The sequence below is a fragment of the Perissodus microlepis genome, chromosome 22, assembly GCF_051167445.1.
Source record: "Perissodus microlepis isolate ML-2025 ecotype Zambia chromosome 22, ASM5116744v1, whole genome shotgun sequence".
Classification (NCBI taxonomy): Eukaryota; Metazoa; Chordata; class Actinopteri; order Cichliformes; family Cichlidae; genus Perissodus; species Perissodus microlepis.
The window spans coordinates 21,638,825-21,662,798 of NC_140481.1; the positions used below are offsets into that span (position 1 = coordinate 21,638,825).

Genomic DNA, 23,974 nt, shown 5'->3' on the forward strand with positions numbered 1-23,974 from the left:
CTGACCACAAAATGCAAAAGAGACAAATAGAACTGGCAGATATGCACATAATTATATCTTAATCCAGTGGTTTTTGAGCTGTGGGGCAGGCCCCAGTGTTGCTGTGCACATAACCAGTTGAAAATGTGAACTGAAACCAAGATAAATGAATCTTCTTCTTCTTCTTTTTTAAGGGAAAATAAAGAAAGCGTATCTTGCTGATGCCATTACGCTGCCCTTAAATAAAATTGAACACGGACCTTTTTTATTGTTACGTTTTTATAAAAACTGTGGGCTCTGTAGAATGAACAGTTTTTGGCTTAGAAAGTTTGGGAAACACTATGTTTTTCTAAGTGACTGGTTAATATCTGCTTCTAAATCTCAGATATGTTAGGGAGAAAAGACAGAGGACAGTAAAGATCACTGGGTTGGGCTTTAATAATGGCTGTACACAGGTAAAAGGTCAACAATATACTGCATTAAGAAACTCTCTTACCAAGAGAATAATGCATAATTCTGTGAGTTCCTCTTTGACAGCCACAGATAGCTCAGTGGGGATTAGTTCATGACATCAAAATCAGTCATTCGGAAAACCACCTAAGAGTGCAGCGTAACAAGGAGGACACATCACCTCTGAATTTTGTCAGCAAACTCTCAGATGTAGCATAAAATGGTAACTATGCTGGAGTAGAAGTTCCTTAAGCAGAGATGCATGAACCAAGTGAGAGTTAAAGCTGCAAATTATGACTCTGACATATCTGTTTTATTTAAAAGCAGCTGATGTGGGGAGCAAAATTTCCGACATGGGAGGCGTGACTCCTGAAAACAGTAAAATGAAGTAGAGTTGTCTTCACGTTTCTCAGATCGCCTGCCTCTCCTGTTGCTCTGTCCTGAGGGAGCGGGCTTCTGCGGGTTCCGATGTGGGCGGGAGGCTGTTGTCGACGCCATCAAGGCTTTTGCGGCACACGGGGCAAGTGTCGTGCTTTGAGAGTAGAAAAACTCTTGTTAATCAGCAGAAACTATGTGACACAACACTCTTTATAGCATGCTACAACCTGGGAAATCTTTTATTTTTATTACCAGACCTTTAAACCCCTCAAACCCACTGACCGCAGCCTTACCAGCTCCAGCCACGGCACTATACATTCACTGTGGAAGTAATGAAGGCAGGGAAGCTTCCTTACAGTTTCCCCTAATGAATATTCTTCCCTGCAAACCGGACACTCCAGTCTGCAATCTAACAGGGAAGAAATGGAAGGAAAAAGTATGAACGAGTATGTGGAAGAAGACAAAACCAAAAAAATCCAGTTATTAGACAGGTCTGTAGACTATTACAGTGTAACAAGGTGGTACAGACTATATACTTAATATGATTTATAACATAGTTCTCAATACATAATATTAAGTGGTCTCTTTTAACAACAAAGATGAAACAAGGAAAGATTAGTGGAAAGGATAATGGGCAGTATAAAGAAGATAAAAGTAGGGAGAGGAACGTAAGAGGTAGGAAAGAAATATGATGAGGGAAGGAAAGATGGAAGGAGATAAATAATACAGGAGAAGGAAAGTAAAGCTACAAGGACATAAATAAGGAAAAGTAAAATAACTGCAATGGACAGGGAGTAAGCACAGTGAGAGGAGAAAAGAAAACATAGACGACAGAAAGAAAACGGGGAAATAAGAAGGAAGAGGAGCTAGATATAAATTACAGAAACACAGCAGGCGTAAAGGGAACATAGCTAAAGGAAAGGAAAGATAAAAGAGGGAGGAAAATATAGGAGAGGGAAAATAGATATAGGATGATGGTGATAAGAGGAAGAGGAAAGGAAATGTAGGAATAGTGAAAGAATAAATAAATGCTATGAGGAGGCAAGGAACGTGAGAAAAACAAAAATAAGAGGAAAAGACAGCATGAGGAAACCTATGAAAGGTAAAATAATTACTGGTAGGAGTATTACAAGAAAGACACAACAAAGAAATTTAAGTCTTCATCTTCCAGCTGCTCTCATTAGGGGTCACCACAGAGGATCATCTGCCTCCATTTCACCCTATCCTTAGCTCCCTCTTCTGTTACACCAACCCTCTGCATGTCCTTCACTGTATCCATGAATCTTCTCTGTAGTCTTTTTCTTTTCCTCCTGCATAGCAGCTCCATCTTAAGCATCCTTTGTCCAATTATATCCACTATCCTAACCTGAGCCTCCCTCTGATGTACTCATTTCTAATCTGGCCCATGCTGGTCACTCCTAACAAAAATCTAAGCATCGTCAAATCTGAGACATCCACAAATCTGCCTCCTGTATTTTTATCACTGTCTCCAAACCATATATCACAGCAGGTCTCACAACCTTACCCTTTCACTCTTACTGCTATTGTTCTGTAAATAAATCCCTGACACTTGTCCCACCTGCTTCCTTCAACTGACTTTCATTCATCTTCTCTCCAGATCATACCTCCACCTGCTCCCTGGCCTCTCTACTCTCACAGTGTCGTCTGTGAGCGTCATAGTCCATAGAGACTCCTTCCTGGCCTCATCAGCCAGCCTGTTCATCACCACTGTAAACAAGAAGGGGCTCAGTGGTGCTCCCTGATGTAATCCCACCCCATCTTGAATCCATCTGTCACTTCTACTGCATACCTCACTACTGTCTCATTGTCCTCATAAAAGTCCTGCACCACCCTTATGTACTTCTCTGCCACTCCTGACTTCCTCATGCAGTACCACATTTCCTCTATTGGTATCTTATCTACACCCATGTAGACCTTCTCTGTATTTCCTAATAAACACTCTCAAAGCAAATATCACATGTGCAGTGCCCTTCCTCAGCATGAACCCATACTGCTGCTCACTGATCAACAGTTTTCTTCTTGCCCTAACTTCAACAACTCTTTCCTGTATCTTCATAGTACGTTTCTTCAGCTTTATCACTCTGTAGTTACTACATCACCATCTCATGACTTTTTCTTTAAAAATCACTTAGCAGTACACTTCTCCGTTCCTCCAGCATTCTCTCACTTTCCAAAACTGTGTTAAACAATCTGGTTAAAAAGTCTACTGCCCTCTCTCCTAGACGTCTCCATACCTTCACAGGTATGTAATCTGGACAAACCACCATTTTAATCTTCTCATTTTCTTCATTCATCAGCTCTTCAAAGTCTTAATTTCATCCTTGACTATATTCATCAGCCATTACCATTTCTATTCTTGATCACCCTAACCTGCTGCACATCCTTTCCATCTTGAGGAAAGCATGTCCTTCTCTCCTTCCTTAGTGTCCAGCTTTATATACAACTCACTGTAAGCTTTTTCCCTTTGCGTTTTCCACTTCTATTTGTAGTTGTATTCTATTTTATTCTATTGTATATAGTATTTTATTTTACTCTATTCTATTGTGTACAGTATCTTATTCGTATCCCATTCCCCGTATCCCATGTAACTTTGCACTGTCCACTTTCTGCCGTAACAAAACAAATTTCCCATGTGTGGGACTAATAAAGGTTATCTTATCTTATCTTATTCTCTCTTTGCTGTATGCCGAGCCTCCAAACTTTCATAATCTCCCTGACTATCCCACTTTTTCTTCAAATACTGCACTTTACTTCTTCATTCATTCTACCACCAAGTCTTCTAGTCTTCTTTCCTGTGTCTAGAGCAGGGATATCAAACGCCATGGGCCACATACAGCCCAGTTTGAGTTTAAGTTAACCGGACCAGTAAAACTAAATGATAAAAAAGTTTTGGTAGTTTAAAGTATAAAGTTTTGGTTAATTTAGAGAAAAAAAGTCAGACACTTCTATAGAAGATTAAAAGAAACCGCTTTCTGTTTTTCCACTGTGATTTAACTGTTTATCCATTACTTAATTACTTTGGTGTAGTGTGGGGAGGTCTTTATTATTAGAAAAGGTGTAAAACTTATGAAAATACAGTTAAACATTCAAAATCACTTCTGCACGCTTTCACATTTTCCAGAGTCGTCCAGTGGGCTGGATCTCTATGGCACATTTATCTTGACCGGGCCGATTCTGGTCTCCGGGCTTCATGTTTGACACACCTGGTCTAGAGGATACACTTTTTCGGCGGGTTCCCTCACCACTTCAGCTGTACTTTCCCAGTCATCTGGTAACTCTTCCCTACCACCCAGGGCCTGTCTCAACTCAGCTCTGTGCAACATTCTTCCTTTCTTCAACTTAAACCATTTAATCCTCAGAACAAGGAAAGTAAAGAAGTAATTACGGAGTGAGGAAAGAGGAGGAAGGGCAGAAAATATCAAAAGTAAAAGAAATGCAGAAGGACTGTATGTGTATCTTATGCAAACTCCAATGTCATATGTCAAAATTTTTTAAAAAGCTACTGAGCTGTACTGCAGAGATCATGTGATCCGGTGTACATGTGCCATACTGGAATTCCCACCTGTCTGTTCTTGAGAGATGCAAACGGTTGGCAGGGATGAGATCATCTCCTTTTCTGCTGGGGGTGGACCTGTGTTCTCCAACTGTCCTAATAACTGTGTGAGTAGGAAGAGAAATGAGTGGTACGACTACAAATAGGTGAACAGATGAATGGAGAATTGTGTGCAAATGATTTTATGTGAGTGTTTCAATAAAAGAAAACAATGAAGTAACGATGCTAGCGCAGCGCTTCATAGACACTAGCTCTGGTGTCACTGACCTCCGTGATGACAGAGTCAAGACCGCTCTGACCCCACGCATAATCTCCAGGGTTTGAGTACAACTGAAGCATGCTGGATCTGAGAAACGAACCAAAAGGGAGAGCAGAACAAAACAAGAGGGCGCGTGAGAGAGGGGGCGGTTGTCACACAACGTTAGATTAATTCAAGAGCAAGTGATGTGAAATCTAAAATTAAAACCGTTTACAGTGCAGCTGGTGCAGCGCCGGGGTTTCCGTTGTTGGCAAACAGGCCAGCCAAGAACTGCTGCACCATCCTTAAATGAGCAGAAACGGACAGCTTTAGAGTGCTTAAACCAGGCTTTACTGTATTTTCACAGCTTCAGATCATACAGTCACTTTATTTTAGTTGGACTTAGTAAAGTCAACAGCTTTAAACATCAACTGATGTATAAAGCTGTTCTCTATAGTACGTATCATCCAATATACACTTAGTCTGATACTGAACTGTTTTTGACTGCATGCATGTGTAAAGGGAAGGATAATGATTAAAAGCATAGACTGTATATAAAGGATGAATGTTTCCAGCTTTAAAAAGTTTTCAGAAAGTACTTTTCTGATGAGTTTATGATCTCATTTGCTATTTTCATGTCTTACTGAATACAAAGTGATTTTTTTTATCAACCCAATATGACTCAAAATTGAGGACAAAAAGCAAGGTATGCTTTAGGGTGTGCCTTCTGTGTGATTGGTAAGTCACTACTCAGTGAGTGGGGAGTGTCCCGTGGGTTTTCAGTAAGATCCACCCTTTGCTCATGCTGTCCAAGGGGCTGAACAATGAAGTCAGTGTGAAAATACCAAAAGCTGCAATTCCTCTAATGGCCACTTGACTCCAAAATCAAGTCAGTCCCCACAGACTCCCATATTTTAATTTCAAACTTTACAACACTGAAAAGAATGCTTACAGCCTGATAGAGAAACTGGTTTTGGCTTCTGTGGATAGTGTTGCCCTTCAAAATAGTATTTTATTAGTATGCAGCACTGAAAGCGACTAAGCTGCAGCTTTTTCACAAGAGCTCACCACAGTGGTTAGCTCTGGACGTTTGAGAGATTTGTATCTCCAGCTGTAATTGAACCACCAACCTTTCACTTGCCAAGAAAAAGTGTAAACCATTACACTATGCAGTAATTAGTGGACTATATCTGCAGCGTCGGTCGATGAGCACTTCACTCTCTCATCTAAACACGGTCACTTCTGGCTGCACAAAACTGGGATTGGATTCAAAATGCAGAGACCAAAATCACAGCGGTTATATCTGTTTCATTTGGGAGTCTGTGTTTATCACTGGAAATATTAAATCATTACTGAGGTATCCTTACATGTGAAAACTTCACAAATATAAGAAATTAAAATATTACCTGTGAATTGGAAGGTAAAGGTCAGTATATTTTCACAAATTTGAACCTGTAATGAGGTTGTTCACAGATTTAAACAAACGTAGTTTGAAACTGGTAGTATATGGATGATATTAAAGTAAGTTTTGGTCTTGTTATTGATCTTGGTTTTCATTTCTCTTTGGCTGTTGTTTCTGTATCGGTAACACAGCACCCTTGCGGTCATGTTTCTGTATACCATGTTCACACACCCTTCAACTGCAGGCCTTTGTTCGAAGGTCCTAGACGGTGTCTCTTGCTCCGGGTTGGAAGGAGACTCTGGTTCTGTGGCCTCAGCAGGGCCCGGTGATGCTGGAAGAAGACGGCTCTGACCAGCAGATCCCTGCTCACCGCCATCAGGGTCGGACTCGGAGGAGGGCGGATGCGACAGCAGAGCAGAGCGCTCCATAAACAGCAGCTGCCATAACTTGGCGAGAGACCAGAGAAGCAATGTGTCAAACAAAGCTTTAGAGAAAGAGGAGTGTTCCTATTAAAATGCCATTTGTTAGGACGTACTTCTGAGAGCAGTGAGTTTGAATCTTCACTGGGAACAGATGCTCTGCTGGTCTGCAGGAGACTAGACAGTAAAGAAAATCTGTCAGTGGTGTTAAATGGAAAATTCATACATGCTTCACTCATTATCATTCTTTAACGAGGTATATTTAAAATGCTTTCACGTGTTCCTTTTTTTTTTTTTTTAAAAATCAGAGAAAGCCATACCTGGAGTCTTCTGTTACTTCCTCAATGAAGCCAGAGTCACATCTGGGGCATACGAAATCCTCAAAGACAGAAAAGCTTTTTTATAATAAGCTTGTTTACTGTCACTGCCATTTCATTTCATAAGTACAGGCATTAATCTGCTAATCCTCAGGCAAGCCTGTCCGCAAAATTTTAGAGGCTGGCTGCAGGGATTGGGCTGGAGTTGAATACAAATTTTTGGCACACAGCCGACGTCCTGGTTTTTATTCTGGAGGTGATCTGCGTAGGCCAGTCAAGTTTCCTCTCTCTTCACTGTAGTGTAGACAGTGTCAGTCTCAATACAGCCACAAAGATGGGCTTCAATATGCTTTACCATCCAGGAGTGGTCATAGTGTGGTCATATGTTGTGCATACTCACTGTCTCTATTGTTTAAGATACCAGAGCTGCAGCATTGTGATTGACTTTTCAGTGTTTATAACTGAAAACACAACTTTAAAAGCACAATGCCAAGCAGCCACTATAAGAAAGCCACATGCTGTTTGGCAGGGTTGACCTGGGAGGAACTTTGCAGTTCAATACTGAATTAGATAGTCTGTTTGAAGTATTTTCAGACTATGTTTAAAAAAATATACCCTCTTCCTGAGTGTCAGGAGGTAGATCGGGTTTGTCTACTATTCTGAAAGTTGTTGGTTTGATTTTCCTTAGTCTGAATGTCAAAGTATCCTTGGGCAAGATATTGAACCCGGATGCATTCATTGGAGTGCAAGTGTGTATGTGAATATTAGGCAAAAAGCGCTTAGGCATCGAAAAGAGTGCTTGTATGAATGTGCGTGTGAATGCATCAGCCTAGTTTGTAGTAAGAGCTCAAAATGAGCACAACAGGTTATATAAGCACAGACCTTTATATCGATTTTAACAGATATATACAATAAAAGAAAGGATTCAGTATTTACTTTAGAATTTTGTTTGCTGGTATTGTGAACATCCAATCATTTAGACGTTGATTTAATAAATAAAGTATTACTTTAGGGACACCCTCAAACCGAAAGGAATAACAACAGAAAGTCGGGCGTATTCCTGAAATCCTGCTAACGTGCGTTTTCGTTCTGCGTCACATTACAGTGCGTAATTACGCTGCGCAACAAATGCGCTCCACTGTGCGCTCTCCGTTTTACCTCCAAGAGAAACTGACTCAAAGTAAACGAAGTTCAACCTTTCAGTCCGCCACATCAAGCTGAATGTGTGTCATTAAACAGCAATGGAGAACTATTTTTTAAATCCTGGTGGTAAATGTGGCGACACCTACACGCCCCTCTGACGTCTCTTGCACACAGCTGACGGGAGACAACTAGACACAAAGTGGCCAACAGTGGCGCTTCTAAATATGGCAACGTGAATGGCCACATTTTACTCCCTCACCCGCTCTAATAAGACTTCAGTACTCGCTGTGTGCACACGAAAAGCCAAAGACTGGCCGCCATAGCCCCATGTGTGCTTTAAGGGTTCCAATTATTATAGGTTTTGGAGATAATAGTTACTAATCAATCAGTTAAATCGGTTTGAAGAATCGGTTAATATTAATTCCACACCCTCCGGGAGGAGAAATCGTGGGTGATGCTCAGGCCAGCACGTGTGGAGCAAAAACACTCTCCAAAGCAACTCACCGGGAGTTTGGGGTTTGTTTCACATTTACAGCAGTGACAGAAAAACCGGACTTGTGGCGTATCCCCAGCCTCCGCCATCTTCACGGTGAAGCGCAGTCCCTGACGTAGCTGTGGCAGCCCATAAAAGTCTCAGACGGCTGTCAGACGGATTAGAGCGATCCAGGAGGGTGTTGATGTGTCCCAAAACCAAACTAAGACCTTTTTGAGAGGACACAATCTTCACACTGACGTTTTGATAAGCAAAACGCATGAAGGGTTTCTCTAGACTGGTTATGCCAATAATAAACGTGTTTAGAAAAATACGTAACCGGCGGACTCGATCTTCCTCTGGTGGCAGCCGCAAAGATCAAGTTGCAGCCACCCGAGCTTAAATTTAAGCAACAAGTTGTAAGCATGACACCAAGGATGTAGTTTCCTTTCAGTTTGTTGGGTGTCGCCAGAGACGCTTCTCTCTTAAGAAAAAAAAGGCCCTAAATTTTTGGTGTAAAACTGTCTCACTCCTTTTAATTCGTGGATCACACAGTCTGAAATTCTAAAGAGTAACAAAGTAGTACAAGTATAGGCAGAAATATTTCTTGTTTCTTGATCATGGACGTGAAGCAAATCTGTGAGGAATGTTTTCAGCACCTTGTTGAATTGATTTTATGGGCTGAACTGCTAGTTTAAGATGATACTGAATAGAAGCTGCTTGTGGGTTTACACCTCAGTGACCAGAGGTTTAAAAGTGTCAGCTAGAGGCTTCAGAACAGGAGTTCACTAACCAGTGAGTGACATCACATTGCCTATGTCCATCCTTTATATTATGTATATGATTAAAATTCAGTTTCTCTTTCTTTATGTTGATAACAGCTTGTCTAGATTAAATATTTTCACACTTTGTAATCCAATCCAGTGGGCCAGACTGAACCCTCTGCCAGGTCGTTTCTGGCCCACTTATTAGGGGATAAATCTAATAAAGTTAGAAGGTTAATGGTTGTATGAAAGGTCAGTTACTGACAGTGAAGCCCGGAACCTGCTTAAGGTTGGATCTTCCACTATTAAAATGCAGGTGATCATCATTATTATTATCGTTCCAACAGGATGAGGGAATAACAGCAGCAGTAGACTGTGAAAGCATGACAATATATTTTAATAAAACCAGGACAGTGACACAGTCATGATATTCACAAGCAGTACTGAAAGAACAGTGACAGATACCAGAACCAAACCAACACATGTTCATCATCATTACAGTATGAAAGGTTTTGGCAATACAGTAAACGGGCATTCTCGTTTGGCATAATAACAAAACAAACTGGTTAGTTTGCACTTAAGCTACAAAAAAAGTAGTGCTGGCTAAAGTTGAGCAAATTAGTTACGGATCAAATGTAGCAATGGCAACATTTCTGTGTTCAGCCCCAGTCTTACACTTTGCATTTTAACTGTAAATGTGGAAAATGTCAAGGCTAGCAGAATCCAACTTGGCACACAGCTGTCATTTCATAGTAAAAGCATCGTCCCTCTATTCACTGAAGCATCACTTTTCATATAAATTCATACAGCATCTTCTTGTTTTATTATATTTTCCATCTTTCTTTTTCTTGAATCAACACTTACAATGTGTCAATTCCTGTTTTGGTTTAATATAGGTAACTTTTCCTGTACGTCATAGGAAATTGGATAACCCCACATCTGTCTCATGCACGTGCTCTGAAATTAAGTAGGGGGTAATTATATAGACTCCACTTCCCTCCATCAAATTCTAATCACCTGTGGGGAAATGAATACCAAACTGAACCACCATCAAGCTCAAAGCTCCCCTCCTCCTCCTCGTCTTATCCAACCGTCTCTGTTCGTTCTCTCTATCGAGGAGCGGTGAAGACCCCCTGGGCAGCGTTGGCAGCGGCGTTGGCAGTAGCCTGGCGTACCGCCTGATTGGACATGACTCCAGTGGCAAACTCAGCCTGGGCCTTCTGAAAGCTGGCATCGGTTTGCCTGTACAGACTGTGGATCTGGAGCGGGAAAGACAAGAGTACGCTGACACCTGATCCTTGCAGCAATTCATCATCTTATTATGCACGCTGTGAGGGTGAAAACGATACCCACAACCTGATATTGTGGCTATTCTTCAGGCTCTTTATCTACTGAATGCTTCGCGGTAGATGGACCACCTGGTCTACGTGGTGAGAGGACTGTGTTTACTTGAAGCTTGTTCTTGCTCTACACCTTTGACTTTCCTACTCAAATTCAACCCACTTAATTTTTAGCTTTACAAGCATAAAGCATACAATCTATTTTGTTTGAATGGATATTCATGTGACATTTTCAACATTTCAAATAGTGAAGTTGTAAGACTTTCATATTTTCCCTAGAAAGATGCACAGACCCTGGCTCAGGTGAAGTGTGCTGTCCACTGAGTGTTTAAAAGGCTGATTGTTGACCTGTTGTGCATCTCCTTATTTTCTGTCCTATATACTGTTACAGTGAAAGATTCTCATAGTAAACATATCCAAAGTTTTCACATCGTGGTGTATGTGCAATTAATCCCTGTGAGCTAAAAGCTCGAACTTTAGCATGTTTGTGATGTCACAGGGAAGGGATATCCCTAAAACGGTGATCTCAGCTATTCCGGTCTAGCTGCTGCACAGAAGCCCAGCCCAGTATATGACAAATAAGGGTTATTTTGAACTGGGAGTCATGCTAAGTTTGTCTATTAGAGTTCAAAAATGAAAGTAATGCCCTAACACTGAAACTCTCAGTTGTTTTCTTATGCACTACAACAAAATCCTGGTTTTGTGCAAGACACTTTCTGCTAGGGCTGTGCGATATGACCAAAATCTCATATCCCGATATAAGACATCTATCGTCCTGATAACGATATAAATCACAAAAATTGCACATTTTCGACTTTTGTGAAGTGTTTCCAGCTGGGCATCGTGTACCTGGAGTCGAGTGTTTTAACCGATGTATGAAACGATACATTTTTAGACATAAGTTGTAACGGCCGCCGCTTTTGTTGTGAGTATTTATTACATGGCGTGCTGCGGGGAAAAGCCTGTTCTGACGTTTGAGTCTAAGGTTTATTTTTTAGCACCTAGCGGCTCTTTTTTGCTTCTCATCGGTAAATACTCTGCATCTTTCATGTGATTCAGTTTATTTTGAAAAGTCTCAACAGGATCTTGAGCTTTAATGTGAAATGTTTAGGTGGAAAATAAACAAGCGGACACGCGATGGTTTTACTGTCGTTGTTGCTAACGACAACGCATAAAAACAGTCGCTTGTCCGTCTGTAGTGTGGTTATATTAAATATAAGAGAAAGAGAGAACTTTAAGAAATGAATATAGCCACTACAGTGACCATCAAAACAATGAAAAAATATTGCCGTAAACAGCTTATTTTGCGATACCACGAAACAAACGATAGCGTAAAATGAAACGATAGACGTTTTTATATCATCATCTGATATATATATCGTTATATCGAACAGCCCTAGTTTCTGCTTTCAGAAACCAAGATGCTGTGGCATTAAAACACTTTATCCTGATATAATCACATATAAAAAGATATAAATAACTCACCGCTATGCTAATACCCTGACTCAGTGTGCGGAACAATCCTGTGCTTTTGTTCCAACGACAAATCTGAACATCTGCTGATAAAAATAAGAGCCTTGATTTGAAGTTCTTTATGAGACATGAAAATATGAACAAATGTACCCTTTTCAGCATGATGACCCCCATAACAGTTTCTGCAGTAAAGAGAGCGGCATTGATCATCATGATCACACCGACACCGACGTGGGGGCTCAGAGCTGAAAGGCTCACAATCCAACCACTGAAGGACAGAGAGAGACACACAAAGATCAAATATACAAGGACGCATACTGTGAAAATAGGAAATAGTCAGGAAATATAAATATTTCACAAGTAACTGGTGGTTGCTAGGAGGTTTTCGACTGGGCTAACACAGAGATATTTGTTTAGGAACCTTACCTGAACCCCCATCCAGGGATGCCGATGGTCATGATGATAAAGACGATCACTTGGGCAAAGAAAACGAAGAAGAAGGCAAAGAAGTTGAAAGAGCTGTCACTCCTAGAAGAGGGAACAATATAATTACTAAGGTGACTGCACAGTAACTAACAACTCAGTGTAATTTTTGCGACTGTACTGAGCAAAAACCCAAAAGGAAAACGACTCAAAACGTCTTCACCAAGACGGAGGTACACACCTGAAGGCTTTGTACATGGGTCGATACCAGCAGACAAAGGAGCAGGGCGTGAAAAGTAGGACCCACAGGATGGCGAGGCCGAGACCAACGCCAACACCACCGGACTGGTTGACGCAGAACAGGGCCAGGGAAGAGATCAGGTTGAAGACCAGTGTGCCTGTGCAGACTAGACATAGATAGGCTATGACTAAAAAGGAAAAGAACTGCAGCCTGACCGTAGGGATCAAAACCAAACCCATCCTTCTCCCTTTTGGCTCTGGCTGATGCAATATGATGCCATTTTCACTAAATCTGTTGTTGTCTGCTGCCTGGTCAAGATTTCAGAGTGTGACAGACCGTTTTTAAAATAGCTCTACACTGTTCTTTGCATGTTCACACAGGAACTGCATAATGCAATCTTAATAACACCTTCACAGTTTTACAGATCAGGCGTCCTCAAAATCTGATAATTCTGCAAAAATCGAAATGATAATTTTTAATGATACGAGCAGTTACAAGCTGTTTTTACAGGATATACACCCTGTAACAGCTCAGTGACACTGAACTGCATCCGCTCTTAAGAAATGGATGGCTGTATGGAGAGATGGCAGGAGAGTCTGAAGTAGATCCTGCAGGTTTCAGGGCAAGCACTTTGTGGGTCAGACATGGTACCTTCCAGCCAAAGTCACATGCACATAAATGCCACAATGCAAGGACTCTTAGCAGCGGTTTTAATGCTGCGGCTGATTAACGTACATGCTACATTTGACTTTGATCATACCCACTTTGATTTCAAGCGGACCAAACCAAATCAGGTCAGTTCAGTTTAATTATTCTGTCAGTGTAAAGAAGTTTAACTACACATTTAATCCCTGAGATATCTTAATATGAGAAAAAGAAGAAGAATTTCAACCGTACATCTCGGTTTTTCCAGATGGCAAAAACATGCAGCTGTAGTACATTATAGAAATCTGTCAGCACAACTCAGTTGTCCAAATTTCATTTCAACATTCACTTTCTCTCTCACTTTCAAAGTGTCAGGTTTAACTTTCATTCATGCCCTAAAGACTTGTGGACATGCAAACAACCCTGAAAACATTAAAGCCTCCTCTTACATTTTTTCCTGGCCTAATCTAAGTGACAAGGTGTGGAGAAATTCTACAGTTTCTCCGTGAAGAAATAAACGAGAACTTGTGCAAGTTTAACCAGCTGTATTGGTTGTTGTGCAGACGCTCCGTGTAAGTGTCCCAGAGTCTTCGATCTAACAGTGAAGTGCGAGTCTTTGTACAAATATTCAAGCTCTACTGCCAGACAGTGCAGGAGGAGGCACGCATGCACGAGCTAGCGTTTACTGCCTCTAACTAGGAAGTCTTAAGTGTTAAAACAAGATTCCCTTCACGCTAAAAAAAACTTCATTATGATGTTAAATTCTAACACTGATGCCTCAAATTAATAATAAACTGTTAAAAGTTGCAGGAACTCACACAACCAGAAGTAGTACATGATGGTGACCGTGCGCTGGAACCGCTGGCTGATCTCCACATTGATGTCCTGATAGAAGCAGGGACCCACAGGGCAGAAGGAAGGCAGCGGGGGCCAGTTATTCTGCCGGGCTGAAGAAGAAAAAAGTCAAAACACTTTGGTGTTCCTGGGATGTCATCAGTTTATTTCCTTTATTTGTGTATAAACACATCACTCCAGTTTCAGCAAATTTACGCTGACTCCCTGTTCATTATCGGATTGATTTTAAGATTCTTTTACTTTCTTTCAAAGTTTGAAATGATATGGCGCCCAGTTATTTAAGCAAACTCCTCAACATAACTGAGATAGTCTAGCCAGATCCTCTCAGTACAACCAAGGTCTCAACTGAAGCATAAAAGAAGATCGGGCCTTCGCAGTTGCAGCGCCTAGACTTTGGAATAACTTGCCAGACAGATATATATTTATACTTCAGTCTATTCTTTTAAATCGCGTCTTAAAACTCACTTCTTTATATTGGTTTTTATTTCTAGTTCAGTTTGAATACCATCAGGCTTGTTTTATGGTTGCTACATTTGTTTTGTTTTTATGTTAATACTTTCTCATTGCCTCATCTTATTTATCTGCATTTGTTTTTAAATTGTTTTCTCTTGTTCTTAACTAATTGTGAAGCATTTTGGTCAACTTTGTTGCTTTTAAATGTGCGATAGAAATACATTTGATTTGATTTGATTCATTTAAGTCCATTAAACCTTATCATATTTATATTACAGGAGGTTTGTACTTGTTTTTGTGCAAACTCTAAAATAGTGCTCTGACAATTTTGGTCATATCGTGACAAAATTCAATCACCACCTCTCACTGGACCTCCTGTGGATCAGCAGACTAATTAGCAAAGTAACTTTTCTATATTTTTTATAGCAGTGCAAAACTTTAGGTCCCCCTTTCATCCACCGCCACTTTAAGGCTTTCTCTGTGGCCTCAGTGATCTTGCGAATGGCTAGTCTCCTCTTCTCTCCTATGATGCCATCCACAGTGCAGGCCCTGCAGAACGACTGCCCCATGAAACCTCTGCACCCAAGCTCAACAGGGAAACACTTTTCCCTCCCACCTTGCTTCTGGCCATTCTTGTCCAGGCCATCAATCCTCTCCCTTTTTCTTGAAAAGAGTACTGTAAGCTCCAACATTGCAATGTCCTTTGTTACTCCTGACACCAGCACAATGTCGTGCCTCAGGGCAGTTCTTTTTTTTTTATGTGCAGAGGGAACTTCAGCTACTATCAGCTGCCTTAGATGTTCTGCTGGATTTTTCTCCCACTTTTATGAAGCAGATGGTGGTTAGCTAGTGTTGTCACCAGATACTTTATATAGAGTGACCAGTTATCCAGCCTTAATTCCATAATGAATCCAGCATCCTGTACTCTGCTCCATTGCACATATAAGCCTGGAAATGTGTTATACTCATGTTGTTATTATCCGTTTATCTACTCTGTTGAGTTCCACAAAGCAAAGAAAAAAAACTGGAGCACAATTCGTTGTATCTGTGCACATACTTGATCAATAAAGCTGATTCTGAAAAATTTAATGTGGCTGGCTTCTTTGATTTGTGAAGCTGTGGGTGCAAAAAAAATTGTGATTAAAAATCTGCCAAATCTAAACCCAACCCTGTAAACTCCAGGGTACTGTAACTTGGAAAATCAAAGGAGGAACTTAAAATGTTGAAATGTAACATATTTTTCAATACTCCCGTACACAGTAAGAAATAAAAGATAAAGTTGGACGAGGATCTTATAGATCTAAAGGTTTAAAGTTCTCTCACTTGTCTACATTAACTCCCCATCCCATCATCCCCTCTATGTCTTACAGGCTCCTGGTCCAACGCTGTGTGCCGCAAGCTCCCGCTCTCTCCTCTCCAGCTCCTGGGCTTTCTTCTCCAGCTCCTCCTGCTTCTTCATCAGCTCTGCTGTAGCAGCATTCACAACAGGCTAGCACAGAAAGAATGAGGCATCAGAACTCTATGTCAAAGTTATTCTGCATAATTATGTATATAGGTCCCAAAGTTGCTCCAATGGTTGTGCTTAGGTATATTACTGGTTCAAGTGAGTCATTCAGACTGGTCTTCCTAAAACTGTGGTGAGATCCACAAAGCTGGTGGAATTAAGAAATCATGCAAATTAAGCTGATTATTTCTGTGGTTTCTTTTTAAGCATTCAGCACTCAGATATACACAGCAGGAATTAGTGCAACGCTTCATTTTAATAGCCATAAAAACACTTACATGGCACTAAAGGGCATCTAACAAAACTTTTAGTACAATCCTGTTTTATACATCCAGCAGCCCCTGAACATTCTGATGGTAAGCTGATACAAAATCACAGTGAAGAGGGTCTTTACTGTAGGGTGTATACCTGGGAGTTGTAGGAGCCATAGTTGCGAGGCTCGGTAGGTGTTGTCCTGCTAGGCGGGGTCTGCACAGGTGCAGATGGAGCAGGTGCAGATGGAGGAGTGGCTTCATATGGTGGAGGAGGCTGTAGCATGGTTAAAAAACAAAAACTGACATCATACATCAGTCAGACGAAAAAATGTGGTCACAAAAACATGATTCCAAGCGAACGAAAGAACTAAGAATTAGAGTATTAATTGTTAATTAATTAAAAGTATTAATGTATAACATATACAGATCATACACATTTTAAAACAATACAAAAAAGTAAAATAAGACATTTCTCTCCACAACTAATATCTTACAATCCCTTCACAACACATGATTATTAAACAATCATTAACAGCTATGCACTTTTGAGACAAAGTTCACAAGCTTGAACATTTCTAAAAACTAAAGGAAATCAATCCACTTTTTGTGAGCTGATCTTTCTAGATAATTCTGAGCACAAAGCTTCAGATAACAGCATTTATACCTCTTCGTTCTAATAGCGAAAAGCCTTTTATCCCATATCACACACACAGCTAGAGCAGACCGAAAATATTTATCATGATATACATTTGAAAATTTGCGATAATGATATAACTGACGATATAATTGACACTAGACAAAATACTTTACAACTCCACAACTTTATTAGTGTAACAAAAAAATATCAATGTATTTTCACTTAAACAAGCAGCTGTTTTTCATGTGCATTAAAGTTACATAAAAATTTAACAGTGCAAATACAAATTCCTTGCTGACAGTTTAAGCAAAAGGCATTTCCAGTGGAAATTGGCCGACATATCCTCAGCATAACCATGTAGAATATCCACAAAACTTAAAGAGATTATACACACGCAATACGGTAATATTATGTTGAAGCACAGTACGTATCACTCCGCCAGGCTCCTGCCTACGGTAGCCGTAATGCTCCGACAATCCATCAAGCGGTGCGGCTTCGTAGCTTAGCAAAGTCGTACTAAAACATTTGACAGATGTTCGAGCGCCGTGTACCATATAAAATCGTTTCGAGGTCAGTAAACACAACCAGAATTCATACATAAGGCACACGGGATTATAAGGGGCACTGTCGATTTTCAGAATAAAAGGATTAAGGATTAAGTGTGCCGTATTTTCCAAAAAACACGGTAATAACGACGGCCCGCTAGCATGCGCTACCAAAAATAGTGCTTTGTTGTGTATCTGATAGACGAAAGCTAAACCAGTTCTACACCACTGAAGTTGAAGCATTTTTACAAACTAATTCTGGTTCATCCAGTTCATTCAACGATCCGCTTTCGCCCTTCTCATTCTCCGTCGCTGGCACGTTTTTTCCGCCATGTGCGTATGAAAACAAAGGCACTGCGCATGCGCGTTTCACCCATATTCTATCGCGATATTTCTTTTTTTTTTTTTTATCGTTGCCCGACATTATACCGGTATTACCGTAAACGCTATGATATGGCCCAGCCCCACACACAGCAATATCCTGGGGAGCAATAACCTTCTCTGCTCATGGTGGCTTCACTCATTTGACTTTTATGCCCCACCGGTTTAAGCCATTATCATTATCATCATCATCCCCCCTTACTTTCAAAATGTAATTCTTTAGAGTCAGTTAGTCAAACCCTTAAATTTGTTTTTACAGCATGCTGTGATTTTTCTGTTATTATAAGTAGAAAAAAATGTGTCAAAAGGTACCAGAACAGGGTGATTTATTTTAACATAAAAGATGTGTATGATAATATAATAAATCTGGGTTTAACTAAGGAGAAACATTTTAAAGTGATGTATTCTCTTCATTATGCTCATGTTTGCTTAAACTTTAACCACCTGTAGTATCATGGAGAAGGTGATGTTTAACCAGTCTTCTATGCCTGGGATTTCTGGTTTAAATCATTTCTTTGAATTGCTTTTCTGGACAATAAAGTTAAGATTCCAAACAGGTATTTTATTTTGAAGTTTCCACATGGGGAATTCCATCCACCCTCCGATTTCTGGCACTTCATCATGAAACAGTCAACAGTACAAACAATGACAATATCAGAAATTTCCCTGTCTTTAACTAAATAAAAGAGAAGTAAAATTCAGAGTAAGAGGAGACTTAAAAAAAAAAACAAATCCTAGAAATATTCCTACTGTGGCTGCTGTCTGTCATGTTCTGCCGTTATAATGGAGTGTCTGTGAAGGAACTACATGCACAATTTGTCATGCTGCGGGTACTGCTCCTAATCGAGAAAAGCAGCCACACGTCTGTGTAAAAAGATCAACATTTGCCTCACCACCATTCATAAGTTAGAGCCTGTCATCTAAGATGCTGCAGAACATGTTATTTTTTATTTTTTACATATTTATGAACTCTCAAACTTGAAAGTGCACAGCTAATCTCAGTAAATCTAAGCTTCCTCATTCCCTGCATGGAGATTTGCAGATAAAGGTAAAAATTGGACCAAAAGTAGAAAAGTCCATCATCAAAGTAGACATTTTTTCTCAGAAATCTACTGTATAGGAATTTATTTAATTTATTTTTGTTGGACCCCTGTGACATCCCACTCCTGCTTTTTTCCACACAAATCAAACCATATCCGATGAAAAGAACTTATTTGCTCACTTTGGTTCACAATAGAGTTTTTAAATGGACTCAAAAAGACCCCAGCGGTGTACTCATATGTGTGGGTTTGCAACATTAAGCAGGAAGTGGCCCATCTGTGTGGCAAATGTGACCCAAATGTCATGGACGCTTAAGGGAGGTTATTTCCCATCGTTTAACAATATAGACTTTATTGTAATTTATTTGTAAATGTTCCATAATTAGGAATCTTATTTTGACATTCTTCAGTTATTTCAGTCTAAAAATTGATTGAGTATACAGTTAAAAAATGATTATTATTGATGTAAGTGTTACAGAATCACCAGTTTATCTATATTTTAATGTTATAATTATGCTGTTATACTCTATGATATATAACCGACTCATAAATTACCAGAGTCTGATATTTGAATTGCTAGAACAACTTGGTTGCTTCAGGGTTAGAAGCCTTTTTAACCCTGTGAAGTTCCACTTGTACCACATCTTTACTGTTGCAAAAATCCCCCACAGATTTCAAATCAGGATTCTCTGATTTCCATGCCTCTCTATCAGAAATGCTTCTGCTCTGCATTTCAGGATAATCAGGGTTACACGAGGGTGCAATCCACATACAACTGTAAATATTGTTGTGAGAAAGTATGCAGCTTGTGAGCTCTGCTACAAGTGCTATATAAACAAGTCCAAGTTTAGTTCCTGTTGCTGCAGAGTTTGCTAGTATCAAAGACAGGCAGGAAGTACTCATGAACTCAAGGTGTTTCCTAGCAACAAAAACCTAGTGATATAGCAAGGACCTCAGCTGTTTCCCAGCAACAAAAAGCCCTAAACTCCAAAACCTGCAGCTGAGAAGTGTATCACACATACTGTTAAACACTAATGTTAAGGCCCAGCATCTCACAGGGCAAAAGGTGTGTTTGACAGACATCAGTCTAAACATATAAAGCAGAAACGGAGATGCTTGGTGTAACACAGAAACCGTTTCATCAGATAGTCTCTGTGCTCCCCACAGACAGTCACAATAAATGGCTGCCCCTCCCTGGGCCTGGTTCTGCTGGTGGTCTCTTCCTATTAAAGGAGTTCCTTCCCCCCCACAGTTACCATATGCTTACTCATAGAGAATCAGCTGATCACTTGGGTTCTCTCTCTAATATTCTTGGGTTCTTAGTTTACAGTATAAAGTCCTTTGAGATGACTGCTGTATACAGTTGTCCTCAGACGTACACAGTCATCCTGGGCATTAATCTCATGAAATTTTAAGTCTTTTAATGTTTTTTTTAAACTGTTCTTTTTCCAGGGTGGAATGACTATACAGCATACACATTTAATGACTTTAAAAAAAACAAGAATTGGGTGCGCTAGTTTGAATTATTTTAGATTTTCTCTCATCCATACAGGCTCAAATATACTTAAATCTTTTAATGTGATCCTGAAGATCCAACAGTTTCTTTTAGCTTGTCAGGGCCAACACCTATTAACCTATTAACTTCTCATTAGAGATCATGATTGACTAAGCTAGTAGATTCTTTTTGCCAGCTACCTTTAAGCCTAGTCTTAAGACTAAGCTTAAAGGTAGCTCCGCTAATATTTCACCAAATATTAGTGGAGCTGTATGTACATATTTGAGCCTGTGGATTAGAGAAAATCCAAAAACAAATTCAAACTTATGTACCCAATTCTTGTTTTTTTTTTTAAGTCATTAAGGATATATGCTGTATAATCATTCTACCCTGGAAAAAGAGCAACTCAAAGAAATCATTAAAAGCCCCCAAATTATCATGTCCAAGACGAGTGTGTGTAAACGTCTTCATTTAGAGCTGAGCGGACTCGAGCTGTGTCCTCTAACACACTGTCTGCACTGTATATGAAGAATATCAGCTGATACACAGTCTTCAGTCTTGTGTAATATTATAATATTGTTAATAAAATGTATAATTAATAGTGTGTAATAAACAGTTAACATGTGAGTAGTTTCGCAACATAATCCTGAGGTCTCCTTCTGCTTTCAGACCTCTGAATCACCACAAATCCAGGCCCAGTGATTCAAACTGAATAAAAAGAGTGAAGTGAAACAGAACGGCCTCACTATGAGGACATCAAAGTGACTCTGCAGCGACTTACAAAAAGGAATAAAATTAACCATTATTCACAAGAACAACTGCGCTTTCCTAAGGATAACATCTCAGAGCTCGGGGTTATCTGTGCCAGCATGCTTTCTTAAATATAAGATACCAACTCAGGCTGGTCAACCTGCTGCAAACCAGAAGCCAGATGCTTCAAAATACACAGGAAGCAGGAGAGACAGTGGATCTCTGTCTTCTTTGAAACAAAAGCACAAAAAAATGGTTAAATATCATAATGCTCACCGCAGTTGTATTATCAAATGGGTTGTAAAGGTCCAGTGTGGCATATCCTGTGTTGCTGCTGTGTTGAGTCACTGCAGGGTCCTAGCAGACAGGACAAAGACAGAGTAATTCAGCATAAATAAATCCTCATTTTTTCATGTGCTCGCTGTTAATAAGAGCTACAAGTGGGCGAACACTGAGGAGGATCTGGCAGGCCCTGAAATAAGTCACATGAGCAATGAGCAACAACACGCCTGCTATTACACGGAGCCAACACCAGCCACTTTCATCCACCCACCCATCCATCCATCCATCCATTACCCTGACGTTAGCTTTGTGCCTAACATCTCTCACCTGGAAAGGGTTTTGGTCCTCCATCGGTTCTGGGAAGCTCGTGTATTTTGACATCTCACTAGCGGCTAGCTTGAAGAAGCCACCGCGTACTCGCTGATGTCAGCGCTGGAGCAAAAAAAGAGAAGAAAAAAATATCCCTGCGTTTGTTTCCGTTTCAAAAACGAAAGAACAGGCAGGGTGTGCTCGTTTTTAATCGAGGTAAACTATCTCCCCGCCCCTCTGGCTCTCATCTCAACTGTCACGGCTCTGGGTTTCACACGGGTCGATGGGTGTATTCACCGGAGCTTTCTCTAATCCGGGGCCGGCTGTCAGTGTCCGGTTTGCGGCTGTGGGCCGAGCGAAGCCGTTAGTTTTTCTGGGAGGAAAAGGATCCGCGGTACAGGAAGTAAACAGCCGAAAGCTGGCCATGTGACTGCTGCTGCAGCGGAAACACGTGGGTTCTGTCGCGGCTGAGATAATCAGGTGTACACTGGATAGCATATATTATATTTGTTTATGTTTAAGTGTACTCCTGTGTTTGGATAATAAGCGGTGAAACTCCGGCACAAAGAGTTGATCTTCAGTGGGCCAGACAAACTAAAGCTGTTTCCTAGTGACCTACCTTTTTCGTTTATATCAAAGTGGTAATGTGTGGGGTAAGAGTGGCGGATGGGTTCAAAGTGGGGGTGGGATTACATCAGGGATCGACTCTGAGCCACTTCTTGTTTGTAGTGGTGATGGACAGGTTGGCTGATGAAGTCAGGCAGGAGTCTTTGTGGAGTATGATGTTTGCAGATGACAGTGCGATTTGCAGGCAGAGTAGGAAGCGGGTGGAAGAGAGGCTGGAAAAGGTGGAGGACAGAATACATACCTGGGATCATCCATCCAAAGTAATGGACACTACATAAGACAGTTGCTTCTTGGTTTGGTCTCTTGCACTTAACATAATTTACACCGTCTCTTTTCTCATGCACTCTCTTACAGTGATTTTCTGACAGCATACACTATGATTAGTTTAGGTTCTTCTTTTATTTTGAAAAAATTAAAATGTGTTGTTAATTTAACACTTATTTGCATCTTCCTTTTTTTCATGTCTATGCAGTCTGGTTAGTGATGTTGGTTAGACCTGGTCAGCCTGAAGTAAAGCCTGAAGTTGGCTTTAAGTCAAATCCACTTAGGAATCAATCAAATGTCCGTTTACGCTATGCAGTGACACAATGGGCAGCTTTGTTAAAGTGACTGGCCTTAAATGGTAACTAATAATACTTTCTGGTACAGCACCCTATATAAAGGGGTTAAAGGTTGGATTATTAGCTTAGTCTGACTTTTAAAAGAGTTAATGTACTAAAAATCAGTAATAAAGAACATTGGACTTGCTCTATCTTAATAGAACTGGGGTTAATCATGTATACTGGTTTGACCCCCCTGTGGTAATGAGCTGCATATTGTTTATTAACTTAATATAATTTAAAATAATTGTTAGTCATGTTTACTTTTCTTTAAAGTGGTAAGAAACCTCTAAAAATATATTTTTGTGTCAAACACTCACAGGTGTGTTTTTATCAGGTAAGTCTTGTCAGTCTTTAGTATCTCACCCAGTTAGAAACCAGCACCAGTAGCAAAGGTTTAATCATTAACCTACAATTGCACAATTTTGCTCTTTTACAGATTATTGATGTGCTTTATTGATATTCTCTTGCAGATTTTTACTGAGCATAAATCTAATATAAAATGTCTATAATGCAAAATATATAGAGTGTCATGCTCTGCAGTTTTGTGGTGTTTTTGAGTTTTGAAATCTTAAGTTTTTGTTTTCAGGTTTGGGCTGCTGCTTATTCTATGGTTTTGATTTATGTTTTCTATTAGATTTATCATTCTAACAAGAGCTATGCATTCATCATATTAGTGGTTCATTTTTAGTTTGTGATCGTTCCGTTCCTTTTAAAGATGCTTTACCGTTCCAGTTTTGAATTCTTGTTTTTTTTCAGTTTTTTTCCAGCCAGCTTTGGAAGGTGTTTGCGTTTTGAATGTGGGCCCTTTTTTTCTGGCCCAGGGTTTTTCTTTAAAGCTATAGTGAAAATAAACACTTGCCTTTTGTTCACTGATTCAGAGGAGGCAGATGTGTTATTCCACAACAAAAGAGATCTGTCCAGGAACCGTGACACTTTGTTCCTGATTTTCTGTTTGCTTTGAACCGTTTGTATTTTGTGTGTG

The 23,974-nt window shown here is 40.1% G+C and overlaps 2 protein-coding genes across 2 annotated transcripts; both read right to left on the reverse strand.

Annotated features, from left to right (window-relative positions):
* Positions 1 to 399: 399 nt before the first annotated feature.
* On the reverse strand, positions 400 to 9,416 carry rnf115b (ring finger protein 115b). The gene is made up of 9 exons (XM_084919272.1): positions 8,405 to 9,416; positions 6,761 to 6,819; positions 6,557 to 6,617; positions 6,253 to 6,467; positions 4,855 to 4,923; positions 4,649 to 4,727; positions 4,391 to 4,484; positions 1,101 to 1,216; positions 400 to 961 (listed from the first exon to the last, which is right to left on the reverse strand). The coding sequence occupies exons 1-9, from the start codon at positions 8,480 to 8,482 to the stop codon at positions 839 to 841; spliced, it is 894 nt and encodes a 297-aa protein (XP_084775398.1). The 5' UTR covers positions 8,483 to 9,416; the 3' UTR covers positions 400 to 838.
* Positions 9,417 to 9,514: 98 nt separating this feature from the next.
* scamp3 (secretory carrier membrane protein 3) lies at positions 9,515 to 22,196 on the reverse strand. The gene is made up of 9 exons (XM_084919271.1): positions 21,782 to 22,196; positions 21,449 to 21,529; positions 16,479 to 16,598; positions 15,935 to 16,055; positions 14,077 to 14,205; positions 12,614 to 12,779; positions 12,376 to 12,477; positions 12,100 to 12,217; positions 9,515 to 10,395 (listed from the first exon to the last, which is right to left on the reverse strand). Exons 1-9 carry the CDS (start codon positions 21,833 to 21,835, stop codon positions 10,246 to 10,248), a joined length of 1,041 nt encoding a protein of 346 aa, XP_084775397.1. The 5' UTR covers positions 21,836 to 22,196; the 3' UTR covers positions 9,515 to 10,245.
* Between the last annotated feature and the right edge of the window lie 1,778 nt (positions 22,197 to 23,974).

What these genes read in the sequence shown, in the direction of transcription:
- rnf115b (XM_084919272.1), bottom strand. Translation starts at nt 8,482, where the DNA reads ATGGCGGAGGCTGGGGATACGCCACAAGTCCGGTTTTTCTGTCACTGC. An exon ending in AAACAAACCCCAAACTCCCG is followed by an intron (nt 6,820 to 8,404) that starts GTGAGTTGCTTT and finishes TCTGTCTTTGAG; the next exon opens with GATTTCGTATGCCCCAGATG. An exon ending in CAAAGGCCTGCAGTTGAAGG is followed by an intron (nt 4,924 to 6,252) that starts GTGTGTGAACAT and finishes TGCTCATTTAAG; the next exon opens with GATGGTGCAGCAGTTCTTGG.
- scamp3 (XM_084919271.1), bottom strand. Translation starts at nt 21,835, where the DNA reads ATGTCAAAATACACGAGCTTCCCAGAACCGATGGAGGACCAAAACCCT. An exon ending in CATTTGATAATACAACTGCG is followed by an intron (nt 16,599 to 21,448) that starts GTGAGCATTATG and finishes ACCATGCTACAG; the next exon opens with CCTCCTCCACCATATGAAGC. An exon ending in CCCATGTACAAAGCCTTCAG is followed by an intron (nt 12,478 to 12,613) that starts GTGTGTACCTCC and finishes TCCCTCTTCTAG; the next exon opens with GAGTGACAGCTCTTTCAACT.